General features: G+C 36.8%; 1 protein-coding gene across 2 annotated transcripts in view; it reads left to right on the top strand.

Moving 5' to 3' along the window:
- psd3l (pleckstrin and Sec7 domain containing 3, like) overlaps nucleotides 1-26,152 on the top strand; it is a 579,632-nt gene that overhangs the window by 335,393 nt on the left and 218,087 nt on the right. For both annotated transcript variants that reach the window (XM_039758767.1, XM_039758768.1), the window contains 2 exons: nucleotides 8,836-8,916; nucleotides 21,446-21,558. In XM_039758767.1, coding sequence (XP_039614701.1) covers nucleotides 8,836-8,916; nucleotides 21,446-21,558 — 194 coding nt within the window. The remainder of the gene's footprint in view (nucleotides 1-8,835; nucleotides 8,917-21,445; nucleotides 21,559-26,152) is intronic.

A 26,152-nucleotide genomic window follows, 5' to 3' on the forward strand; every position in this document is an offset into this window, starting at 1 on the left:
GACACTTCAGCAGACATTTTTACCCATGCAAAATCACAAAGTGATTTCAAGTGAAGCTACTTTTATGGGAGACACAAATGCACCAGTGCAACTTGCCCCACTTTCTCTGTTGCCAAGTAATGTTGAACCAAGTCGGCACAACGGTGTTCCCAAATTTGCACTTTGCTGATAAACTGAGCACACTGCGCACACTGCGCACTGAGTTCGCCCGGCGCTTTGGTGGCTTTGAAGAAAAGAAAAAGAATTTTGAGTTGTTTCGCAACCCATTTGCCGTCGATGTGGAAACTGCACCTGTGCAGATTCAGATGGAGGTGATTGAGCTGCAGTGTAATGGCACACTGAAGGCAAAGTACGATACTGCAGGGCCCGCACAATTTATTCACTCCATTCCCGCAGAAATGCTCCTGCTCCGTCTACATTCGGCTTGAACCTTGTGTATGTTTGGTACCACATATCTGTGTGAGAAGCTCTTCTCAGTCATGAAGACTAACAAAACAGTACACAGGAGTCACCTCACTGATGAGCACCTGCAGTCCATCCTGAGAATCTCCACAACACAGAACCTCACACCAAACATAAACGAAATTGTTGCCAAAAAAAGATGCCACGTGTCCAGCTCTTATAAAATGACATAAGAACAAAGACAACTGAATGATTTGATTTGTTATTGCTGAAAAGAACAAATTTTATTTATTTTTCCAGGTTTTGTTATGCACCATGTTCATATTTTAATTTGTATAATTTTGTCAGGATATATTTTTATGGAGATCAAAATATTATAAGTTATTTAAGGTTTGAGTGGATTTATTCCGGAATAATATTCTGTCGACTAAATAAAAATTCCTTCTATTTAAAATTTAAATAGAACTTGAACAGAAACGATAGTTCATAATATCCACGCAGACTTGCACGAAAGAGCGGGAGTCATCCGTTTTAACAAACAGCGTATTGCACTGATATGAAATAGCCTGCCCATTTAATTATTTAGGAATGAATAAATAAATTAAGATTTTGTACAAATAATGTTTTTCATTTTTCTTCATTCATGGATTCTGGCACCCCCAGCAACAGTTGCTCACACCCGAAAGACTGTATATATGTGTATGTGTATATATATATATATATATATATATATATATATATAATGTGTGTGTGTGTATATATGTATATATATATATAATGTGTGTGTGTGTGTGTGTGTATATATATATATATATGTATATATATATATATATATATATATATATATATATGTATATATATATATATGTATATATATATATATATATATATATATATATATATATATATATATATATATATATATATATATATATATATATATGTATGTATATATATATATATTTATGTGTATATATGTATGTGTGTATATATATGTGGATGTATGTGTATATATGTATGTATATATACAGTGGTGTGAAAAACTATTTGCCCCCTTCCTGATTTCTTATTCTTTTGCATGTTTGTCACACAAAATGTTTCTGATCATCAAACACATTTAACCATTAGTCAAATATAACACAAGTAAACACAAAATGCAGTTTTTAAATGATGGTTTTATTATTTAGGGAGAAAAAATCCAAACCTACATGGCCCTGTGTGAAAAGTAATTGCCCCCTTGTTAAAAAATAACCTAACTGTGGTGTATCACACCTGAGTTCAATTTCCGTATGCCACCCCTTGGCCTGATTACTGCCACACCTGTTTCAAGAAATCACTTAAATAGGAGCTGCCTGACACAGAGAAGTAGACCAAAAGCTAGACATCATGCCAAGATCCAAAGAAATTCAGGAACAAATGAGAACAGAAGTAATTGAGATCTATCAGTGTGCTAAAGGTTATAAAGCCATTTCTAAAGCTTTGGGACTCCAGCAAACCACCGTGAGAGCCATTATCCACAAATGGCAAAAACATGGAACAGTGGTGAACCTTCCCAGGAGTGGCCGACTGACCAAAATTACCCCAAGAGCGCAGAGACAACTCATCCGAGAGGTCACAAAAGACCCCAGGACAACGTCTAAAGAACTGCAGACCTCACTTGCCTCAATTAAGGTCAGTGTTCACGACTCCACCATAAGAAACAGACTGGGCAAAAACGGCCAGCATGGCAGATTTTCAAGATGCAACCCACTGTTAAGCAAAAGAACATTAGGGCTCGTCTCAATTTTGCTAAGAAACATCTCAATGATTGCCAAGACTTTTGGGAAAATACCTTGTAGACTGATGAGACAAAAGTTGAACTTTTTGGAATGCAAATGTCCTGTTACATCTGGCGTAAAAGGAACACAGCATTTCAGAAAAAGAACATCATGCCAACAGTAAAATATAGTGGTGGTAGTGTGATGGTCTGGGGTTGTTTTGCTGCTTCAGGACCTGGAAGGCTTGCTGTGATAGATGGAACCATGAATTCTACTGTCTAGCAAAAAATCCTGAAGGAGAATGTCCGGCCATCTGTTTGTCAACTCAAGCTGAAGCAATCTTGGGTGCTGCAACAGGGCAATGACCCAAAACACACCAGCAAATCCACCTCTGAATGGCTGAAGAAAAACAAAATGAAGACTTGGGAGTGGCCTTAGTCAAAGTCTTGACCTGAATCCAATTGAGATGCTATGGCAGGCATGACCTTAAAAAGGTGGTTCATGCTAGAAAACCCTCAAATAAAGCTGAATTACAACAATTCTGCAAAGATGAGTGGGCCAAAATTCCTCCAGAGGCTGTAAAAGACTCATTGCAAGTTATCGCAAATGCTTGATTGAAGTTATTGCTGCTAAGGGTGGACCAACCAGTTATTAGGTTCAGGGGCAATTACTTTTCACACAGGGCCATGTAGGTTTGGATTTTTTTCTCCCTAAATAATAAAAGCCATCATTTAAAAACTGCATTTTGTGTTTACTTGTGTTATATTTGACTAATGGTTAAATGTGTTTGATGATCAGAAACATTTTGTGTGACAAACATGCAAAAGAATAAGAAATCAGGAAGGGGCAAATAGTTTTCACACCACTGTGTATATATATATATATATATATATATATATATATATATATATATATGTATGTATATATATATATATATATATATATGTATGTATATATATATATATATATATATATATATATATATATATATATATATATATATATATGTATATATATATATATATATATATATGTATGTATATATATATATATATATATATATATATGTATATATATATATATATATGTATGTATATATATATATATATATGTATGTATATATATATATATATATATATATATGTATGTATGTATATATATATATATATATATATATATGATAGAAACACTCATAACCGTGACAAAGCAGTTACATTGACAATCATGTTACGTTATTTTATCAAAATGTTTCCTTTTCTTTTTCATTACTTCTTTAACACACTACTTCTCCACTGTGAAGCGCGGGTATTTTGCTAGTATATATATATATATATATATATATATATATATATATATATATATATATATATATATATATATATATATATATATATATATATATACAATATATATATATGATGAGAGACACACAAGTGCAGCACACAACACACTTATTTCTGTGGGGAAGTCCTTTTCCATCGCTCCCCACAGTAGCACAATACAAATAAGGACCAAAGTACAATCTTTTTCTTCTCTTCATCTCTGTCTTTCTCCTCCTCTCCTCTCCCAGCATGCTTTGTCCATTTCCTCCCGACTCTGGCTCCTTGAATGGAGTGAGGCAACCCCATTTATATTGCTCCTGGGATTGCTCCAGGTGGCTCATTAGCATTACCTGGAATTACTCCCAGGTGTGATGGAAGTGCAAGATAAGGTTCTGCAGCTCTCGCTGGTGACCCCCATGGAACCCAACAGGACTGCACCAAACTCAACTCCCAGCGTGTCCTGTGGGAATCCATGGTGCCACAGCTGGCCAGGAGGGACCAGGGAAGGCAGTGCCTTGCAGATGCTCTCTCTCTCTGGTCCTTCCATTCAGTTGGTGCCCCAGCTGGCTAATAATCATGGCCGCCTGTCTATATATAGACATACTAGACACATGCACACACACATAAAATTTTACAGTTACAAATTTACATTAATCACCAACCTGAAATTCTGCTTAGCACTGCCAAATAGGCTTCTTTTCTTGTATTCCTTAAAGACTTGAGGCACCACAGGGATTCATCTAATTACTTATTTGCCTGTCTATTTATTATTTTCCTTTCTACTTCATAATCTTGTTTTGGGTGTTTAATTGCATTGTGTCTAATATGTTTCCCTTAGAGCATGTTCCTAAAATGTATGAATCAAATTCTACTGTATGGTATTGCCTTTTGTTTTGGAATTTCAGCGCCTGTGCAGTATAAGTAATGATAGCTGCAGGTCTTCTTGTGGATTTTTCTGAGATACACATAGACATGAAGAAGGCCACTCTAAATGCCAGCCTTGGGAAAGCAGGGGTCTCTAAAGGGCAATAGAAACTATCAGATGTTGTGTCACAGAAGAGCAGTGGTAATGGGGTTGCATTACAAGATAAAGAATGCCTTGAGTGGTACATTTACTAGGACACTAGAGGGCAGGTGAATCTTAGTTTACCAGTGATAAACCCTAAAGTTACCACTGTCAGAGAGAACTGATCAGAAGCCAGTGCTCTTCAATTCCATTTAAGGGACTCTGTCAACATATTTAAGGACAATGTGTACTTCTAGTGCTTACAGTTGCAAAAATAAAATCCTAAGAAGTGTGCTTTTCTTAATTAAAATATTGTTTGTTCAGCTAAATGTAATCAGACTTGCAGTGAATTTTGTGGACAGGTTTCATAATAAATGGAATGGAATAGCTAAAAACTATTAACTTTATTAGCATTTCTTTTTCGTTGCTAGTTTAGGAATCATTGGGAACAGAAAAGTGCTTTATAAAAAAGTTGTATTTTATTTGAAGAAAATAACATTGAATACAGTGTTAGTGCAGCACTTGTACAACAAATGACTTCATAGTCAAACTAGAAAAAAAATCTGAAAGTTAAGAAAGCAGGAACCAAAGAAAAATACAAAACCTAGCAAAAAATTAAAAAGGATTTTTAAAAGAGCAATAACTAAAAGCAACTGGAAAAATACTTGTGTGTGTTTGAATGATCCTTATGGAGACTTGCCGAAGGACAACTAGTAGGTTTTTAACACTAGAATTACCAGAGCCTACGAAAAAACTCGTAATTCCGTCCCACCTTAAACTGCTTCTTAAATCCCTTCACACCTCTCCGCCAGCGTCCTTTGTCTTCTAAATGTGCTGATAAAGAGAAGCTGGGAGCAGCCGGCTATTCCATCCCCCCACCAATTTAGAGCGTGCGAACTTCTCTCAGCTCATGCCTTGATTGAGTATCTGGGAGTGAAGTGGAGTTTTAGAGTTGAAATAATAGATCGTTGTTTGGAACACACGCATTTCATGTCTGTTCCGTTTCTACAATAATCTGTGTCAACACATTGTTAAAACAGAAACGTTTTTTATATTCTAGTAGTAGATGACAAAATGTAGGCATAAACTATATAGTGTATGAAGCCTGAAGTCCAAATAGCAAAGAAACATTTTCACAAGAATAACACAATTGCGCTTTTATTCAAAAATATAACTGTAGAAACAAAAAGCCGCCTTAACATGCGACATTGACAGCAGTTTATTGTAACTTCCTCTGTGGTTCAATAGACTCAGCCCCTGCTTGGGAATCAAGAGGTCACGAGTTCGATCCTGCGCCCCTCTGTTTTGAGAAGTAAACTGCTCTTAGTCTTACTGTTTTAGAATAAAAGCATACATTTGATTTCAGTCTGTAACAGACGGTGCAATTTATGATCCTTGTAAAGGTTAGCTCTTTTTTTTTTTTTTTTTTAATTCACTTTTCATTCTCACAGTCGCGTTCAGAATCAATTCATACAACCCCATCTGACACGGCTGTTTTCACTAAAGACGCGCTATAGCTCTGCAGTGTACCAAGATGCAAACTAACGTCAAATTCAAGTGCACCTTTTCCTGTAAGAAGCAATGTACACACTTCTCTCTATGCTGTGGTTTCTATTACACACCTGAAAGAAAGAGACAATATATGTGAAAATATTGCAATAATAGCCGGCTGCTCCCAGCTTCTCTTTATCAGCACATTTAGAAGACAAAGGACGCTGGCGGAGAGGTGTGAAGGGATTTAAGAAGCAGTTTAAGGTGGGACGGAATTACGAGTTTTTTCGTAGGCTGTTAAAAGGGTAATCATGAAACACTTGGAGTGAGCCCATAGGTACCTAATAAGAAATGAAGGAAAAACAAATAGCCTGACCCTCTCAAATGCAGGATTAGTAAAATAAGTACTGTAACATACATTGAATCATAATATGTTGTTGTAGAATATTTTTCTTTATTGACATATTAAACCTAAAAATATACTGACTCATTTTGGACTAGACTATAGAAAACACATTTCTGGAGAATACTTGTTTAAATCCAAATACAAGACACACCTTGTACATGTCCATCTCTGAAGTGACACCATGAAATTTGTATTGTGTATGACACACTATCATGTTTACTGCATATTTAATGTAATACATAATTTCTGCACCTTATAAGTATTTCTTCCAGACTACACTTTCAGATGATTTTGATTTACATTTTTTTGTTCATAAAAATTTTTGCCACAAAAATTATCCATCTATTGCTACAACCAGCTTTTCTAGTTCAGGATTGCAGAAAGCCACTGCCTATTTAGGGTAGCACTGCATGCGAGGACTCAACTCTACATTATGCATCATTTCAAAGCACCCTCGCTCAAATTGGGCCAATTTACAGTCACCTGTAAATCTGACACTCATGTCTTTAGGATGTGGGAAGAAGAACCAAAATACTGGGTTAGAAATTATTACAGAAACGTGAAAACATACAAACTCTACTTAGATAGCACTCGGGCTAAAATTCAAAATTAGGATTCTGGAGTTGTGAAGCAGCAACACTAAACTCAACATTGCAAAATAATGAAATATCAAATAAAAAGGAAAACATGGTTCCTGTTGCCCATAAAAATTTTTTAAGGTAAGAAAGCTAATGTGAAATTTTGAAGTTTTAGGTTAGCTTGTAGTGGTTACAGGATGCTACGATTCACACTGCTGTGAAACAGTGATTTGGAATTCACACTCCCAAACAGAGACACATAAAATGACTGTTCAGAAAATCAGTGTTAAGGAATATATTTTACAAGTAATGAAAAAAATGAACAAACAACACACATGCAATTCCCACTGAACAAATGGAACCCTACGAAACGATAAATAAGGAATCTTAATTCCATAATCCAGTTAAATAGTGCAAATGATGATGATGAATGGAAGGAAACCCCGTGTGAAAAGCCTCATCCGTGAAATGCAATGCATTGTCCTAAGCCAATGTATGTGAAGATTTGTAATTGCTCCCTAGACAAAGACATTTTCCAGTCTATAAGAAATTACATAAATACACATGCACAGGACAAACATAAATCCAGTAATCCAAAGGGAGTTAGCATTTGTGATCTGGTTGTGAACACGTTTTTTAAAAGTAGTGCCTCTTCTTCGTCACAGGGGTTTCTGGAAGTCAATGTTGCCCAATAGCACAGCGCTTCCAGGGCTGTTAGGAAATTAATTCCATTCTAAGAGTGTACTCGCACTGGCAGTTTGTTTTCTACCCGAGCACATTTGTCTGCATGTAACCCTGCAAAGTCTAGTTTGTTTGATTAGTGTGATTGCTCTGTGCCAAGCCAACCGTACTGTGCCCTGCCCCACTTGGAAGAGGTGGGCCTGAGCATGGTTCAGTAGCAAACGGGAACAGTGTGATCGCTAAATGTGCCCGAGCATGGAAAACAGACATAACGTCAATGATGCGACAAGTCAGATATAATAAAACCTAACCTTACACATGAACATGAATTGTAGTTGGCAAGAAAAGCTCCAAATTGCTCCCCTAACATGATTTGTCACTGTAAAAATCTTCTTGTATGTGCAGAACGATTAACAGCAAAACATTGCGCTACACACTCAAGAAATTTGTAAGAGGGTACAGCATTATCCTGCCCTGCATGACTCCAAAGCAACCACAAAATAAGTAAAATTGTTTGGACATGCATGCTGTCACTCCATGTTCGGAGGTCATCTTCATGATGAAAGTATGCCCAGGCCCAAAGCGTTAAGCACAGTGTGAGTGCAGGCTAGCGGGGGAGTACTAGGAAGGAGGCACAATCGCACTTGGCCACAGTGCGGAACAAACATGCCTAGTTAGAGTACACCCTTAGCAGTACTGGTACAAGATGTTGATTTAAAGCACATACAGTACACATACAGTAAATGTCCCTGGTAAGAAGCATACATGCATCTAGAAGCAAGTACTTAGAATTGTTTAGTGGCACAGTGGCATGCTTCATAGTTTAGAACAATCATCAGTTTGTAAAGTAAAGCACTAAACCTTCTGCAAAATAGCTTCAGTTTCCTGCTTAAAGGCATTTTTAACAAAATTCTTTAAGGTAATTCCACAAAGTTTATGGTGTCTATATATTCCACAAGAACTTATTAAATGTTTTATGTACGAGATTCTGAGCCATATGTGAATAACAATCTAACGTAATGGTAATTTTAGAAAAAATATTAAGGTGAATATTATAATTAAGTGATGCTGCACAAATTTAATTTACTGTTAACAAGTTGTTTAAAAACTAATATTTTATTTGAGATTTGAATGATACTCATTGACATACATTAGATTAACTGCTGTTTTTTTTTCTGTTTGTGATCAAAAGCAATGTCTTCAGCAAGCTTGTAGCAGAAGAGTACCTCACTTTTTTTGACTTTACTGGAATGACATTAGACCAGTCACTTAGGTAAGTTATTTGAGACTTTATTTTTCTAATAGTAATGTTTTTGTGCTTTTTAAACAGAGCAGAGAAAGAATTATGAAAAAGAGAAGGCAGGGAGAGAACAACATTAAAAAAAGAAAAGAAAAATACACTAGTTCAGTATCTTTCAGTCATGTAGTTTTCCTTTGTCTTTTGAAATCAAAACACAACTGCTCCACATTAACTGTTTACCTTGAATAACTAAATTCATAATTTTCTATTTTGATTCACTCTGAGCGAATGATTTGCCCCCTTTACACACAAATTTCATAGTACAGTCTCATAATAATGCGATGGATAAGAGTGTATGTACAGCCTAAACACTTTATTCTGTGCCCAGCTCATACTCAGCCCCACTCCCATACTGAGCTTCTAGCTCTGAAGACTGTCTGTCTGGTCTCCACACTACCAGAGTTTCTACTATATTTACGTAAAATTTGAGTTTATAACTATTGCAAAGTTTTTGTGAGCTGGTTGAACCTTTCCTCTATGTGTAACAGGAATGTTTCTGTGTGAACTAATGGGAGAACTCCTGTTATGCACAGAGAGGTGTCTCACATTGCATGTACAACCTGCTAATCAGTCATTCTTAACAATATCTCTTTGTATCATGATGTTTAATGTCTTCATCAAACAATATATTATCCAGTAATATAATAAACTGATGGGTAAACTTGGGTATAGGACCAACATTCGAATAATTTCAGTTTACTGGCTTCCAGGCAATCATTAGCCAGATTCCTAACACTTATCAGCTTGATGATGGTGATACACTGATTCTTGGATGCTTACACTTCAGATGTTCATGCATCATTATACTGCTGCTGTGGAAAGCAAGTTCAGCTTTACAGATATTACATTTTAGTGTATGGTTTGTTTGACTTGAGAAGTACTCCCAGAGTTTGGAGTGTTTGGGTCAACCCATTTCCAATGCCTTTTCCTTTATTCTTCCTAATGCATGCAAACATTTATATCGAAGCATTGTGTAGAGGCAAGTGTCAACAACACAAATCTGCATTGGTGATACTTGGATTATGTTCAGTTTGTTTCAGTCCTACTTTAACCTGCATTTGTAAAAAAAAAAATGTTCAGATGTGTGCCATTAAGTCACTTTGTCAGTTATTTGACATGAAGTGTTGCAAGATTTGTTTTCATTTGTATATTTAATAATAGTTAGCTAATCAATAACACTTAGTGGATGTGAGGCAAGACACAATTTTTTCACTTTGCTATTCCAATAAAAATCAGTCCAGTTTCTCTTCAAGGTGTTTCCCAAAAGCATTCAGATGTTTACTGCATAATGTCTGTTTGGATTCCTCTAGACTAAGATTTAGTACAGAACTGCTTTAACTGTTGTAATTATCACATCCATCAAAATGCAATCAAAGTAGGCTGCTTTATGGTAGCACAGACAATTGCATGTCTTTGTGAAACTGCACTGACTCAGAGCTCAGTGACTTCAAGTGTGGTACGGTGATGGGGTGCCACATTTGCAATAAGACTGTTCATGAAATTTCATCCCTGCTGGATATTCCACAGTCAACTAAAAGTGGTATTATTGGAAAGTGGAAGCATTTAGGAACAACAGCAACTCGGCCACAAAGTGGAAGACCACATGAAGTCACAGAGAGGGGTCAACTATTGCTAAGGAGCATGGTGCATAAATGTTACCAATGCTCTGCTGATTCCATAGCTGACAAGTTCCAAGCTTCCATTGCCATTAACTGTGTGGAGGGAGCTTCATGGAATGGGTTTCCATGGAAAAGCTGCCGCATGCAAGCCTTACATCACCAAATCCAATGGCAGGTGTCAGATGGAGTGGTGTAAAGCACAGCGCCACTAGGCTGTGGAGCAGTGGAAACGTTTTCTATGGAGTGATGAATCGTGCTACTCACATTGGCACTCAGATGGATGAGCCTGGGTTTGACAGAGGGTGGGGCAATGTTACCTGCTTGACTACATTGGGTCAATTGTGAAGTTTTATGGAGGAGGGATAATGTTGTGGGGCTGTTTTTCGGGTTTTGGGCTAGGCCCCTTACTTCTAGTGAAGGGCAATCTTAATGCTTCAGCATACCAAGACAGTTTGGACAATGCTATGCTTCCAAATTTGTGAAAACCGTTTAGGGAAGGCCTTTTTCTATCCCAGTATGACTGTTCTCCAGTGCACAAAGCAAGGTTCATAAAGAAATAGTTGGATGAGTTTGGTGTGGGAGCATTGACTGGCCCACACAGGGCCCTGATCTCAACCCCTTCAAACACTTTTGAGATGAATTGGAATGGAGATTGCGAGCCAGACCTTCTCGTCCAACACCAGTACAGAATGAACTGGCACAAATTCCCACAGAAACACTCCAAACTGTTGTAGAAGTTTGTGGAACGCTTTCTAAGAAGAGTGGAAGCTGTTATAGCTGCAAAGGGGAGACCATCTCCATATTGAAATCTATGCATTTGAATGCATTGTCACTAACACTAGAATTACCAGAGCCTACGAGAAAACTCGTAAATCCGGCCCACCTGAAATCCATTCGCACCTCTCCGTCAGCGCCTTTGTCCTGTAAATGTGCGGATTAAGACATGCAGCAAGCAGCCGGCTTTTCCATCCCCCACCGTCACAGAACATTCACTCCCAGCTCGTGCCTTGTTTGATTATCTGGGAGTGAGTGAACTGCTGGAGTTTAAGAGTGGAAATAATAGATTGTTATTTGGCACACTTTTCATGTGTGTTCCGTTTCTACAGTAATCTGTGTAAACACATTGTTAAAACAGAAACCTTTTCATATTTTAGTAATAAATGTTACAAAATGTAAGCATAAATTATAGAATGTGTGAAGGCTGAAGTCCAAAGATCAAATAAACATTTTCACAAAAGGTTCAAGGATGATAGAACAGCTTCCGTGGCCTAGCGGTAAGATTTGCTGACTTGTAATCAAGGGGCCACCGGTTTGATCCCCACTGCCTCCTATATTTGCTGTTTTCAGTAGTGAGCTGCTCTTATTGTTAATATTATACAGTACACATATACATTTGGTTTGCGTCTATAACAGACCGTGTACATTTATAGTACTGTACTTGTAAAAGTTACCTTTCTTTTCTCACTTTTATTCTCTCACTCACAATCACGGTCCATACTGCAGCCCTAGGGATCTGACGCTGTTAATTTTTATTTGAAGCTGGGAATAACTGTAGATGTGAGTGGTGTTTTGTGGCAATGGAACTGGACATTCTCTGATGTGGAGGGATAAAAGCTGACACACAAACGCTGGTGAATCTGCCTTCTTCGTATCTCACCGTCACTTTATTTTTTTTTATTCAGTTTTATTGAGTGTTCCTGCTCACGCAGAATTAGTATGCACCTTATGGTTTATGATGTCAAAAAAACACAGCCGTAGGTATATATGATATTTTGCAGAAATCATTTCATGACATGAATAGTACCAATCAGAAAACATCATCGCACTAATGCAATATTATTTAAAAACGAACAGCGTCAGATCGGATGTGAGTCAGATCAGGGGGTTATACCCACATCTGTGTTTTGTTTTTTTTGTTTTTTGACATCATAAACCATAAGGTGCATACTAATTCTGCGTGAGCAGGAACACTCAATAAAACTGAATAAAAAAAATAAAGTGATGGTGAGATACGAAGAAGGCAGATTCACCAGCGTTTGTGTGTCAGTACTATAAATGTACACGGTCTGTTACAGACGCAAACCAAATGTATGTGTGTACTGTATAATATTAACAATAAGAGCAGCTCACTACTGAAAACAGCAAATATAGGAGGCAGTGGGGATCGAACCAGTGGCCACTTGATTACAAGTCAGCAAATCTTACCGCTACGCCACAGAAGCTGTTGTATTGTCCTTGAACCTTTTGTGAAAGTGTTTATTTGATCTTTGGACTTCAGGCTTCACACATTCTATAGTTTAAGCCTACATTTTGTAACATTTATTATTAAAATGTGAAAAATTTTCTGTTTTAACAATGTGTTTACACAGATTACTGTAGAAACGGAACACACATAAAATGCATGTGTTCCAAATAACGATCTATTATTTCCACTCTAAAACTAGAGCAGTTCACTCACTCCCAGATAATCAAACAAGGCACGAGCTGGGAGAACTTAGTGAACGTTCTGCGACGGTGGGGGATGGAATAGCCGGCTACTTGCCTTAATTGGCACATTTACAGGACAAAGACGCTGACGGAGAGGTGCGAACAGATTTAAGGGGAGTCGGATTTACGAGTTTTCTCGTAGGCTCTGGTAATTCTAGTGTTAAAGCCCCTTTGGTGTGATGGTCAGTTGTCCCAATACTTTTGTCCATATAGTGTATGTGTCATTAGAGTAGTTAGCTTTTCTGCTTCCACTAAATGGCATTATGGACTTAACCCCTCTGGTATATATAGTTATTTTAATTTTCAGGAGACTTTTCATAGGATTACAAATGAGACTTGTGATGAAACATAAACAAGTGTTGAGTTTATAGTGCAATATGTAGATGGGTGAAAATTTGGCATACACCCAGGAAGCAAAGTTTTAAAGATGCAAGGAACTTTTTCGGAATTAAATGTTAATGAAGTGGTGGCCTTCAGTGATTAGTGCTGGGGCCACTCCTCTTTTAACATACATGAATATTCTGAAAAGAGCAACTAGGCTGATTACAGAACTACAAGGCATAAACTATGGGGGAAGACTAAAGGAGCTGAAAGTTTTACATTTAGCACCAGAATCCCTGGAGCCGATTTTAAAAAGTTGTAATACTTTATTTAGCATATGTGTCAATCGGCACAAGCAGCCTGCTATCCCATCCCCCCCCACCAACGCAGCTGCAGTTCTCCCACCTCAAGCCTGTTTATCTGGGTGTGAGGAGCCTGGAATTGTATTAGGTTATGTTGGGGAGCATGCACTGGCACAGGGTAAATAGTATATTGTTATTTGTAATATATACATTTCATGTATGTTCCATGTCTGCAACGATCTGGGTAAATATAGAATGACTGGAAATGCAAGGCAAGAAATGTTGAACACATAACTAAAACAGAAACTTTTTTCATGTTATAGTAATAATTGACAAAATGCTGACCTGAAGTGTATAATGTGTGAAGTCCAAATATCAAATGAATACTTTTACAAAAGGTATAACAAAACAAGTGCACTTTTATTTAAGAATTTAACCATAGAAAAGGAAATCATTCAATTTACATGTTGCTGTCAATGACTAAAAAGCCAAGCCCAAATATCAATTGACAGAAAACTGATGTGTCTGCTTAGCTAGAACTGGTATCTTGTAATCAAGAGCTTGCGGGTTTGAGCCCTGGTTCTCCCAGTTTTGAGTAGTGAGCTGCTAGTATTATTACTATTATGTAATAAAAACATACATTTGAGTTAAATCTAACACCCAGTGTACATTTTTGCTACCTGTAAAAGTTAACTTTTTTTGTTTTTAATTCAATTTTATTCTGTTAGTCACATTCATGTGGTACAACAAACTTGCCTCTCCCTCTCTGAGTTGATAGCGTTTTATCGGTTATTCTTTTCACAAGAGCAGCGATGACCACAATTGGTGATGTGGTTGATGTCTGGTCAGAAATATTTTTTGTACCAGTAACCAAAGATACAGTGTCCCATGACCGCTATCAGACAATCATGTGACATTTGCGCTTTGACAACACCCTTGCAGAACATGTTGAAAAATGACAGATTTGCTGTAAATTTGGACATCTGACAGTGTTTTGTTGAGAACTGTGTTTTGAATTACAACCAAGAGCAACATATTACTGTTGTGGAGCAACTGTTTCCATTCAAGGTCTGTTGTCCTTACATCTCTACCAAGCCTCACAAATGTGGTAGATTTGGAGACAAAGTACATGTGCAATGGCCCTCCTTATTTAGTAAAAAATCTGTTGTCTCATGGGAGAAAGACTTTCTGAGAGTGTGGTCATAAAGCTTATGGAGCCATTTCTGGACAAGGACAGAATTGTAACCACAAACAACTTCTTCCCATCTCTTTTGCAGGCTAATAAACTGGTGTACCACAACACAACTCTGCTTGGCACCATAAATAAAGTGGGACTTCCACCTGCAGCTAAAGTCACTTTAGTATGTGAGCAATTCTCCACGCTAGTGTTTAGGTCTGGCGGTGCCATGCTGATGGTGTATGTGCCAATAAAGAAGTCTGTCTGAATTCTCAGTACCATGCACCATAATGTGGAGACTGGGCAAGATCGGAAAAAGAAAACCATGTTCAAATGATATGCAGTAGCATTTTCAAATACTGATGTTTTCAGGCATGGATGTGTGTGTGCATGCATGAGAGAGGCAGAGACAGATTTTATCTCATTCAAGTTGTTACTGGAATATAAAATAAACACTTTCGCAAAGGTATAACAAAACAAGTGTGGTTTTCTTCAAGAATAAAACTGAATAACAAAAAATTGTGACAAAATACCAAGAAGACATTATTCACTAGCGTTTTTGTGTCTGCTTACAGTATATCCATTCAGCGATATCTTTTACAGTTAGCAAAAATATACACTGGGTGTTACAGACTCAAATCAAATATATGCTTTTATTATCTGATAGTAATAATAGCAGGTCACTACTCAAAACGGAAAGAACCCGGGTTCGAACCACTAATCACTTCATTGTGAAGTGGCAGTTCTTACTGCACCAGCCAAAGAGTCGTGTTTGCTCTCTGTCGATTGATAGTTGGGCTTCAGTTTTTACACATTTCAAGTAATGTTTATTTGATATTTGGACTTCAGTTTTCACACATTATACACTTCAGGTCAGCATTTTGTCAATTATTACTATAACATGAAAAAAGTTTCTGTTTTAGTTATATTCAACATTTCTTGCCTCACATTTCCTGTCATCATACATTTGCACGTAGACACGGAACACACATGAAATGTATGTATTCCAGATAACAATATATTATTTACCCTGTGCAATTCCAGGCACCTCGTACCCAGATAAAAAGACCTGAGCTGGGAGAACTTCAGCTGCGTTGGTGGGGAATGGTATAGCAGGCTGCTTTCTGCTTGTGCTGATTGACACATTTGCAAAACAAAGACTATGATGAGAAGGTGTGAATTTAAAGTGGCTTGGCATTAAACCTTTTTTCGTAGGCTTCAGGGATTCTAGTGTTGAGCAAGTGGTAATTATTAAGACTGAGGTGACACAATTGAATCATTCTACAGAGAGCTGTACACACATTTAATAATTTACCAAGTAGTGTGGTAGAAATTAATCTTTAGGGACTGTCTAAACTTGGATGGTGTCCTTTTTGGAGAAATTCGGTTGTGCTGATTTATTGAATGTTGCTGGGATAAATGGTATTGTCTCATTAAAATGGTTCTAATGTTATTTTGGGCTTATGTCAGGTGACTGTTGTGGCCAGGTTACCTGCTGCTGTACTCTACCATTCTCTGTCTTAGCCAGAAAGGATGGAACAGCATGTTATTGCAAAATCCTACATCTCCATGCTTTACTGTGGGAACCACACATGCAGATATCATCCATTTCAGAAACGTGGTCATTGGACCTAAAAATATTAAGTTTAAAATCATGGCATCAAATTTACACTGGCCTCATCTCATGTTCACTGCCTGTGTTTCCTGGTCCAAGGAAGGCACTTCTTATATGTCTCTTTCAATAATGATTTCTTTGTAGTAATTCAATGTTGAAGGAAGTAAGTGTCTGTTGTTTGAATTCTGTAAAGTATATATTTGGGGTATAATATAAGGTGTAGTTAATTGGTTGTTTCTCAGAATAATAACTTTTAATAATTTTATCCTGTACAGAATAGATAGCTCTTGGTCTGTCTTTCCTGTAGAGATCCGCATGTAAACCTGTTTGGTCATAGTGCTTTTTGTGAGTGTACTTAAAGAAACCTAAGTTCTTGAAATCTGACACATTGACTGTCCTAGATTTCTTTAAGAGCTGTAATTTCTCTTCAACAAGTTGATATTTTGTCACTGTATTATGGACTGCTACAACCCAAACAATTGTTTGCACCCATGCACGTGGAATGGTGGGTTCGCATCTGGGAGATTAGAGGCCTGTTTTTAATAAATAAATAATTGAATGACTGGCTTGATCTCCATGAGTGTGCGTGCCTGTGTAGCTGTGGGAGGTTGGTGAGGTAGTTAAGGCAAGACGCACCTGCTTGTGAGAATGTGATCTGTCATAATTGCTTCATTAGCTTTCAGCATTGCGTGATTGAGGCGCCGCAGCCACAGAAGATATGAGGGATAGATGGCATGTGAAGAAAGAGAATTGCAAATAAAAAGGTAAAGTACACAGGTTAAAAGCGGGGGGAGAGAGAGAGCCAGGCAGGCTTGCTGGCAGGAAGACGAGAGAGTGCCAGTGCAAGTGAACAAGAGAGCAAGCATGCAGCAGTATGGAGAGGCCTCAGGGGAGCATGTGACTTAAAGGACAGACTCCTGCCTGCGAGATTCTAACCTCGTTTTAATGGATTATTTATTTGGATTTTATCCTCCACAATTAACTGTTTTATGGATTATTTATTTATTATGGACCTTCGCATTGCACTTTTGAACACTGTTTTGGAGTTTTAAATAAAAGCAATGATGCACTTTTGCACATACCTCTTGCTTTGTTTTTTGTGTCTTTATCTGCTAGGCTCAGTCCTTGGGTACATTATTGGTGGTAGCTGGTTCAAGAGGCTTCCTAGAGCAACTGGGAATGTAGAGCTGACCCACACCGTCACAATGCGGCCATGTCACAACAAGATTTTTTGGCAAAAATTAGAGACAGTATTTACAATGATACAGTGATTAAGGTTCAACATTTTACAACTCTTAAAGTTTCATTAAAGTTTTAAATAGAAATTACAGTGGTTTTGGGGCATATCAAAAATATTTTTAAAGCTTAAAAGTTTTCTTTTTCTATTGAAATACATCAAGTTCAGTATTTATATTTGTCTTAATAGAAACAAATATGTAAGAATAACATATATATTTATATCAAAATGTCTTTTAAGATTAAAGGCATGCACCGAATCAGTTGATTCCATTCTTTGCACTGATAGTGTATATTTTACAAAAGCTTTGAGAATATGTGAAATGATTTCCCCATGTCTTCAACTTTTGTGGAGCTCCATAGCAATAAGAAAATTATGTGTATTTATTAATTCCCAAACCATTTTTTTTTTACTTTTCATCTGGTACTGAGACTTGTTTTCTAACCAACAGTGTCACTATTACTTCAGTATGAACAAAGATTGGGATTATGTGACTTGGACCTTCTACCAATTGCAATTATAGTACTTCGATCATAAATAGTGTTCTGTCAAAAGAATCAATACGTCTGTAAACTAGACGTAATAAACAATGTTTATGAACTATGTTGTGTGAGTGCTTTGATCATGTGCATGTTAATGTACTTTCGTAAGTACTCTCCACCACTACATTCTACATGCTACACTTTACATTTTTTGCTTATAAAAAAACCTTTGCTGCTGGCTTTAAACTGACTACAACCTTGATGTTAGTAAATCTTAGAATTAATTTTATAATAACTGCTCCCTTCTTTTCTTTGCAAGAACCTGCAGACAAACTTTTGAAGCAGATTTAACTGCCGTGTCCAACATTATTTGTACTTTTTATGAAATATTACTTATTTCCATACCACAGTCCAACTGAATTTGCTCTGGCTCTCCCTGAACTAGTTATTGTTTTCAACAGTGTATAAGTGGATGAATGATGGGTGCTTGTGAGCAAACAGAAGGTTGTAAGTTTTATTTATTTCAATATTACATATACTTTAGATGTACCAGGATGTGATCTTTCCAAGCAGACATACACAATACCTTGCTGTTTATATTAGTACACCTCTAGTCTCGCTGAAGCCAGATGTATAGTATAAGGAGACAACCATGAATGAATTTTGTGTAAAACTCGGTGGGAACAATTAGAAGGATCACTGGGTGTCATATTTCTGAACCAATTAAACACCTCATGAAGGCATTCAAAGTAGAGGCAGTGATTTTGAACTGCAAAGGGTAAAATGTTCCCGTTAACCTACTCTGACAGATAGCAAGCTTCTGTTTATAAGGTACTATTTACAGTCAAAAAGTCTCCTAAAAAACCCTATTAAAAAATAAGCATAACCTGTTCCAAATTTAACATAACCTTAAGCAAGGGAACTCTTTCTGTAGCATGAGATTATACATTGACATTCGACATCATCAATGGATGAATGGTAAAAGTGAACAATATATTGTTGCAGGCTGCATGTGCTCTCTGTTGTATTCAGCATTAATACGATAGCATTGGAGTCAATGGTAAGCATGAAAGAATTAGCTTCTATTCGTGAAAATATGAACTACAAAATAGGCATTTAAAGTAAACAATGTGCCACACTGTTTAAAGGGACTGCTGTCAATAGAGCTGATAGTGAAGAGCCAAAAGAGATGCAGATTTTAGAACTCAAAATACTCTAATCAACAAATTTGCTGAACAACAGCAGTAGGTACACAGATAAGGCAGCACAACATCCACCTTCTGACTGCATATTTAAATGAGTAACTAATACAAAATTTATCTTTACTGTTTAATTTGAAATGCAAACATGCCATAGCAAAATAATTGCAGCATTTTCACTTGTTATATATGCATAAACCATAATGCTGATCTAAACTTTATTTGCTGTTGCTATGTCATAGGGATGCAATAGTTAAAATAACAGAAAGCTATCATGGCAGACAGAGGCACTTCTTAAATATGTGGAGCGTAGTAGTGGTGATCTATGAGTGTGCGTCTTCTGTCTCTACTGTTGCAGCACTCATTACAATGTGTAAATTAATTAGTAGGCTTCAGTTACCTTGTGTTACTGAGCTGTGTATTTTTGTTTGAGAATCTCGTCTGGCCCCATGAGACTAGTACATGACTAATCAGTGACTTAAATTTTTTTTTTTCTTCAGAATGCTAGCATATTCATAGGCCTGTGAAAGTGTTTTTTTTGTTCCCAAAATCACTGCGCCTGTTACAGTGGTTTACTTGTTCCAGGACCCTCCTCGGATACCATAATCCACTGATGCTCAAGTCCCTTATATAAAATGGAATAATATTTGCATAACACCTACGATAATGTCCCATATACTTTTAACCATGCATTGTATTAGGTACTTATATAACATTTACATTGTATTAGGTATTATAATTATTTGTGTTATTGTATTGTTTAGGGATTAATTACAAGAAAAAAAATCCATACATGTTCAGTGCAGATGCAACCATTATAGGCCTAACAACATAGTATGTTTCAGCACCCAAGTAACGATTTCTTTCTTTCAGTGCTTACAGATTGCTTTCATTTAACAACCTGAAAGAAAAATGCATATAAAAAACAGAATGTGTAAAATAACAAGTATATATCAAAAATATAATTAGAAATGGAGAAAATATAAATAAATTGTCTCTCTCTGTTGTGTAGTGTGTGTAAGTGTGAGAGACAGAAGTAGCAAACAGTGTTCGAACATTGAGTGCTGGGGATAGACTGGAGATCTATGGGAACCTACAGCAGGGTATATTTATATGTCACTTCATTCACATGGATTTAGTGTAGTGCTTTGTGCATGGAAATTTCAAGTTATGCTTTTTGAAACTTTCTGGAATTTATTTTTTCTACAATTTTCAGTCGATGGTTGGTGGAATCCACAGATACACAACCCATGGATACAGAGGACTGACTGTACTTTATTTCTTTATTTTGATGTGTGTTATTGGGTGTTTTATAATGCACATTTGCTTTCTGTACTATATAAAACCATGAAAAAAACTTGCTACATTCTATTCAGTCTTAATGTTAGAGAATAACACAAAGAATTGTAGTTTCTGTATTTTCTTCAAATAATAAGCCAAAAATGCAGACATGAAGAAATTTACAAATTTTTTCCCATGAGCAAGATTTCCGCCACCAGTTTATTTCTGAGCTCAGCTTTACATTCCTTTCTTGGAGTATTTGTGAAAAAGTAAAGCTGTCTGTTGTATTAGTGTGTTGTCTTTTTTCACCAGTTTGACAGACTAATGTAATTTGTTCACAAGTACATTGCATTGCCTATTTCAGATACTAATAAAAAATTGTGACTTAATAGGGTGTGGTGCACTGTTGTATGTAGATGTTTAAGGAGATTTATTGGTCTACCAAATTCAAATGGCATGGGCTGCACACCTATTAATGAATTATTCTGACAGGTTTTTATACACATTGTATGTACAAACTTGTGGCATATTGATTTTGTGATTTCTTTATTATGTTAATCATCTTCTAGCTTGTTTTATTATCTTTAACAAAAAAAATCTACTTATCAGCAGCACTCTCCAGAAGACACCCTAGTTATTAATCAAATAAGTGTTTTGTGTTGGAAATACTTTGGAGCAGCCACCTCTGCCATAATGTTAATTAGAAATGTAAACAGGTTGTTATGCTGGCAGTCCTGTATGTGTTTTTGTTTTTTAAATACTAATTATATTTTTTGTTTTAGACGTTTCTTGAAAGCCTTTGCACTAATGGGTGAAACGCAGGAAAGAGAGCGGATCTTAATGCACTTTTCCAATCGATATTACCAATGTAATCCCGGCACCTTTTCTACACAAGGTAATAAAATCTTTTCAAAAAAATGCTGCAGGGTATTAAAGTTTATAGAACACCTTAAATATGCTAAACAGACATTTTTAAACTTATGTGGCTAAGTGACTAAGGGACTTGGTTCAGTGTGTTTCTGCGGCTCACTAAAGTGACCCAAAAGGAATTCCTTAAACTGCCTTAGCTTCATTTGGAAAACTATATATGTAAACAAATGCAGTGGAGCTTTTCATTTGAGAAGCACTTTTAAGAAGTATTTACTGTAAGAAAGTGATGTATAAAGGTAAGTTTGACAATATAATATAGTTGTATTGTAGTAGAAATTGAACATCTTAATTAAAGGAAGAAGCTTATCCTCTAGTTGATAAGATCTCTTCGAGTCAGAAATCAGGCAGGAGGAAAGTCATTAATTTTTTTCCATTTATTCTCTTGTACTGTAGTACCATGCTGAAGAGTGAGAATCCTTCACAACAGTAACAGTCTGGTACAGAATAATCACAGAATAAAAGCCAAAGTTCATAATTTATTGATAACTGAATATAAATAACAGTGCTGATTAATGGTTACATATCATACTCTGATTGGCTAAAATACATGAGGTGTTTAGCACAGAGCACAACCAGCTTAAATAAAAGTCTTTTCTTGATTATATCCTTTTTCTTCAATATCTCTTAGCCTAGATATTACCCTTGAAACCTCAGTGTATGTGACAATGGTCCAATTTTATTGTTTACAGGACTTCTGCTGATCTCTTAATCATACATTTGGTGTATTACATCAACCTGCTCCTGGTACATTCTTGTCTTTGTTGTTCACTTGACGTTTATTTGGTTTCTTGATATGCCTGAACTGGTTTCTGACATTTATTAACCCTTTTATATTTCTAAAATGGATGCAATATTTTAATATGGAAAGCATATCAAAACACTTTATCCTAAATTATTAGGTGACCCCTAAGTCTCCATATCTTCCCATTTTTTTTGACATTCAGTTAAAGCGAGTAATACATTGTCAGACCTTTTATTAGCCATTCCACTTTCATTGAAAAATCCCCTGGAAACAAACAACACAGTGAAAAAGGTTAGTGAATTTGCTTTAATCTGATATCCGCTCCACCCCACCCCCACCTTTTTCAGAAAAAAATAATTTAAATTGATTTTGTCCACTCCAGAAAGTCACTTGAAAGTTGCAGACAATAGCTTGGAATCTGTTTGTACCACTTCTAGATAGACCCCAGCAACTAAAAAGCTCATAAAATGGTTCAAAGGACCTTTTGTAAGTCTGATAAATAATAATAATACATTTTATTTATATAGCGCCTTTCCCATGCTCAATTCACTTACAGAATATAAGAAAGAACAGCAGGGTATACAGTATATAGCATAGTACAAACCAAATAAATAAATAAAGAAGATTAAGACAGTAAATTCAGAGAAAGCCTAAGAGACAACATAATTGATGGTTTAGCACACGCATACAGGTTACATGAGCATCTTGACAGAGAGGTAAACTGAGAGAAGGGCAGTAAAGTCAGGTAGAGCTAAAAGACTTCCTGAACAGATGAGTTTTGAGTTGTTTTTTAAAAGAATTCATGGAGTCAGCTGATCTAATTAATTTTGTTAGGTCATTCCAGAATCTGGGCGCTATACAGCTGAAGACCCTGTCACCCATGGAGTGTAGATTAGTGTGGGTCACAACAAGATTGCCAGAATCGGAGGACCTTAGTGAGCGGGCAGGCACACAGTGATGGAGAAGGTCACTGATGTAGTTTGGCGTGAGGTTATTTAAGGCTTTGTAGGTTATTAGTAGGATTTTATATTCGATTCTGTAAGACACAGGGAGCCAGTGAAGACGGAGCAGGATGGGTGTGATGTGCTTGCTGCTGCTGGTTCGAGTAAGGACTCTTGCAGCCAAGTTTTGAATAAGCTGGAGCTGTGATATAAGATTAGAAGGGGCACCTGCCAGCAGCGAGTTACAATAATCGATGCGGGATGTGATAAAAGCATGGACAAGTTTCTCAGCATTAGAAAAGGAGAGGAAGGAGTGAACTCGGGATATGTTATGGAGGTGGAAGTAAGAAAGTTACTTAATGTGATTTATGTGGGCGGAGTAAGAAAGGGAGGAATCAAAAATGACACCAAGATTCTTTGCATTAGAGGCAGGTCTGATGAGATCACTGCCAAGATTGACTGGGAAGGAGCTCATTTTATTAAGTTGCGTTTTAGTCCCAATTTGCAGGAGTTCATTTTTGTTGCAATTTAATTTTAAAGAGTTCTGCTCCATCCAGATTTTAATTTCACTAAGGCAGATTGTGAGCTGAGAAAGCTCTGATGAAGTTCCACTTTTAACATTGAAGTAGAGTTGAGTATCTTCTGCACAAAAATGATAGCCCAGTCCATAGCTACGAATAATATGGCCAAGGGAAAGCATATAAATACAGAAGAGGGCCGAGGACAGCAGTAACACAGTGGAATTGCTTGTGTAGTTGCACACAGTTTGATTCATTTAGACATTGTGGCAGATGGCTGGCTGTTCAACCTAGCCGGGACGCCCAGAAAGGAGTAGGATGGGGGACAGGAGGTACAGAGGAACACTGCCTCCCCTAGAACACCAGATGGAGATGCCTTTGCAGCATAGCAGCACCCCAGATTCCCACAGGGCACCTTGGGAGTTGGAGTTCAGCTTCACAGCCCTGCTGGGTGCTGCCTGGAAACGCTACAGAGGGGCTTGAGAATCCGTACTTTCCATATATCCCAGAAGTACTCCCGAGTTACAGGGATGGAACCACAGAAGAACATCTGGGCTGAAGGAATCCACAGATCTCCATCTGACCCAGAAGTGCAGATGAGTTGTGTGGCCGAAAGCACAGAAGCACTTCCGGGTCAAGAACTATATAAAGGATTGGTAGAGACCCAGCGAGGGAGTAGGACAGAGCTTGGTGGGAGGAGTGGAGGAGAGATTTGTGTGCTGATTATTGTCATCTTGCTTGTGTATGGTGGGGGAGATGCTTTCGGGCACTGTTTAAAAGAAGAAAAGATCATTGAAGATATTCTTGGTGGTTTTACCCTGTGTCAGCATCTGTCTGTTGGGTTGAAAGAGGCAACAGCGACCTCTAGTGTCTTACAACATAAAGTAAGTTTTTAAGATATTAAATATTTAGTTGTGCAAAGTACATTTTTCCACACAAGCACATCGTGAAAGATAACCACTTTTAGGTATGGAAAGGTTTAAAAACAAACTGTGCCAGCACAATCAGTTCCCAGTGAATCTGTATAGGTTGTACTATCCGAGCACCAGTTTCATAGAGCTCAAACTTTGGCAGCATCTCCTGAAAGTATACACAAAAAGATGACTTGTACCTTGTCATTTAAGATATTCAAAACAAATGTTCATAATTTGTCATTATTTATGATATACATTTTTTAAACAACAACTGTGATAATAGAAAAAGAGAAATTAAGTTTTTCTGTTGTGGTCCTTTTAAGAGTAAACACAAAAAAATAAAATGCAATCCTGGTCTAACATTTTTATTTCAAACTTTAGAAGGAAAAATGGTATTCTTTTCAGATGTAATACTTAATAAAGAGAACTTTTTCACTTTCCTAATTATAATTTCAAATTCTTAAACAATTTTTGGTTGAAAAATACAAGAGACGGTGTCGAACATGCTACCAACACTGGCTCATACCTTTTGTGACCATCAGTTGGGTTGGAGAGCTCTAGAATTTTATGCTGTGATAAATATTGAACAACAAACTAAATGTACTAAAAAGCTGCAAAATACATTTAAATATGTGGTTTATACCACAAATTAGAATATGCTAACATAGAAAAAATTGAGTAGTGTTTTCAATTTGGCTTCATCTCCTTGGCAATGTTTTGAATTAACTTTAGGGACAAGGTAATAATTTTAATAAAAAATCTAAAGCAGTAAAAATTATATGAATTTCCCCAATTATCAAAGTCCCAACACATTGCTAAAACACCCATAGACAAAGATGTACATATGTACTGTTTTCTTTGTAGCAGTTTAATGTCATCATCCCTAAGTGGATACTGCGCTTATGTTTTGGGGCACTGTACTTTGGACGCTAGTTTGTAATATCTATATTATTATTTTTAGGATACACACAATAAGAAGGTTATGGCATTTTTCCAGGCCCGGAGTGCCGCAGTGGATATAGGTTTTCATTCTAACCCTTTTCCTAATCAGTGAACAGTTTTCACTGCTAATTAACTTTTTCCCCATCACTTTACCCTGTTGGAAGAGTTCAGCCCTCTGAATTGATTCCTTTCTTAATTAAATGACAGCCAAGCAGAAATGAGATGTGAAACGAGGTAACAGATGACCAGCTAAACTGGGGCTTCACACTCCAACCAATTTCACTCCAATCACTTTCTTAATGAGAATCCAGTTCTTGCTGTTAATTAAACCCGCTATTTAATTCCATGGAATGCTCTCATTCTGCCACAGCACACATTTTGAAAACTGTTGTTTTTCTGTTTTTTCTAAGAGCACCATCAAAATGTTTTGATGACCTGAGAGATCATCCTTACCAAGACCATCACCTGTCTTTAATTTCAGATATTATGTAATGGGCACAGA

Source organism: Polypterus senegalus, chromosome 7 (assembly GCF_016835505.1).
Source record: "Polypterus senegalus isolate Bchr_013 chromosome 7, ASM1683550v1, whole genome shotgun sequence".
In the NCBI taxonomy this organism is placed as follows: Eukaryota; Metazoa; Chordata; class Cladistia; order Polypteriformes; family Polypteridae; genus Polypterus; species Polypterus senegalus.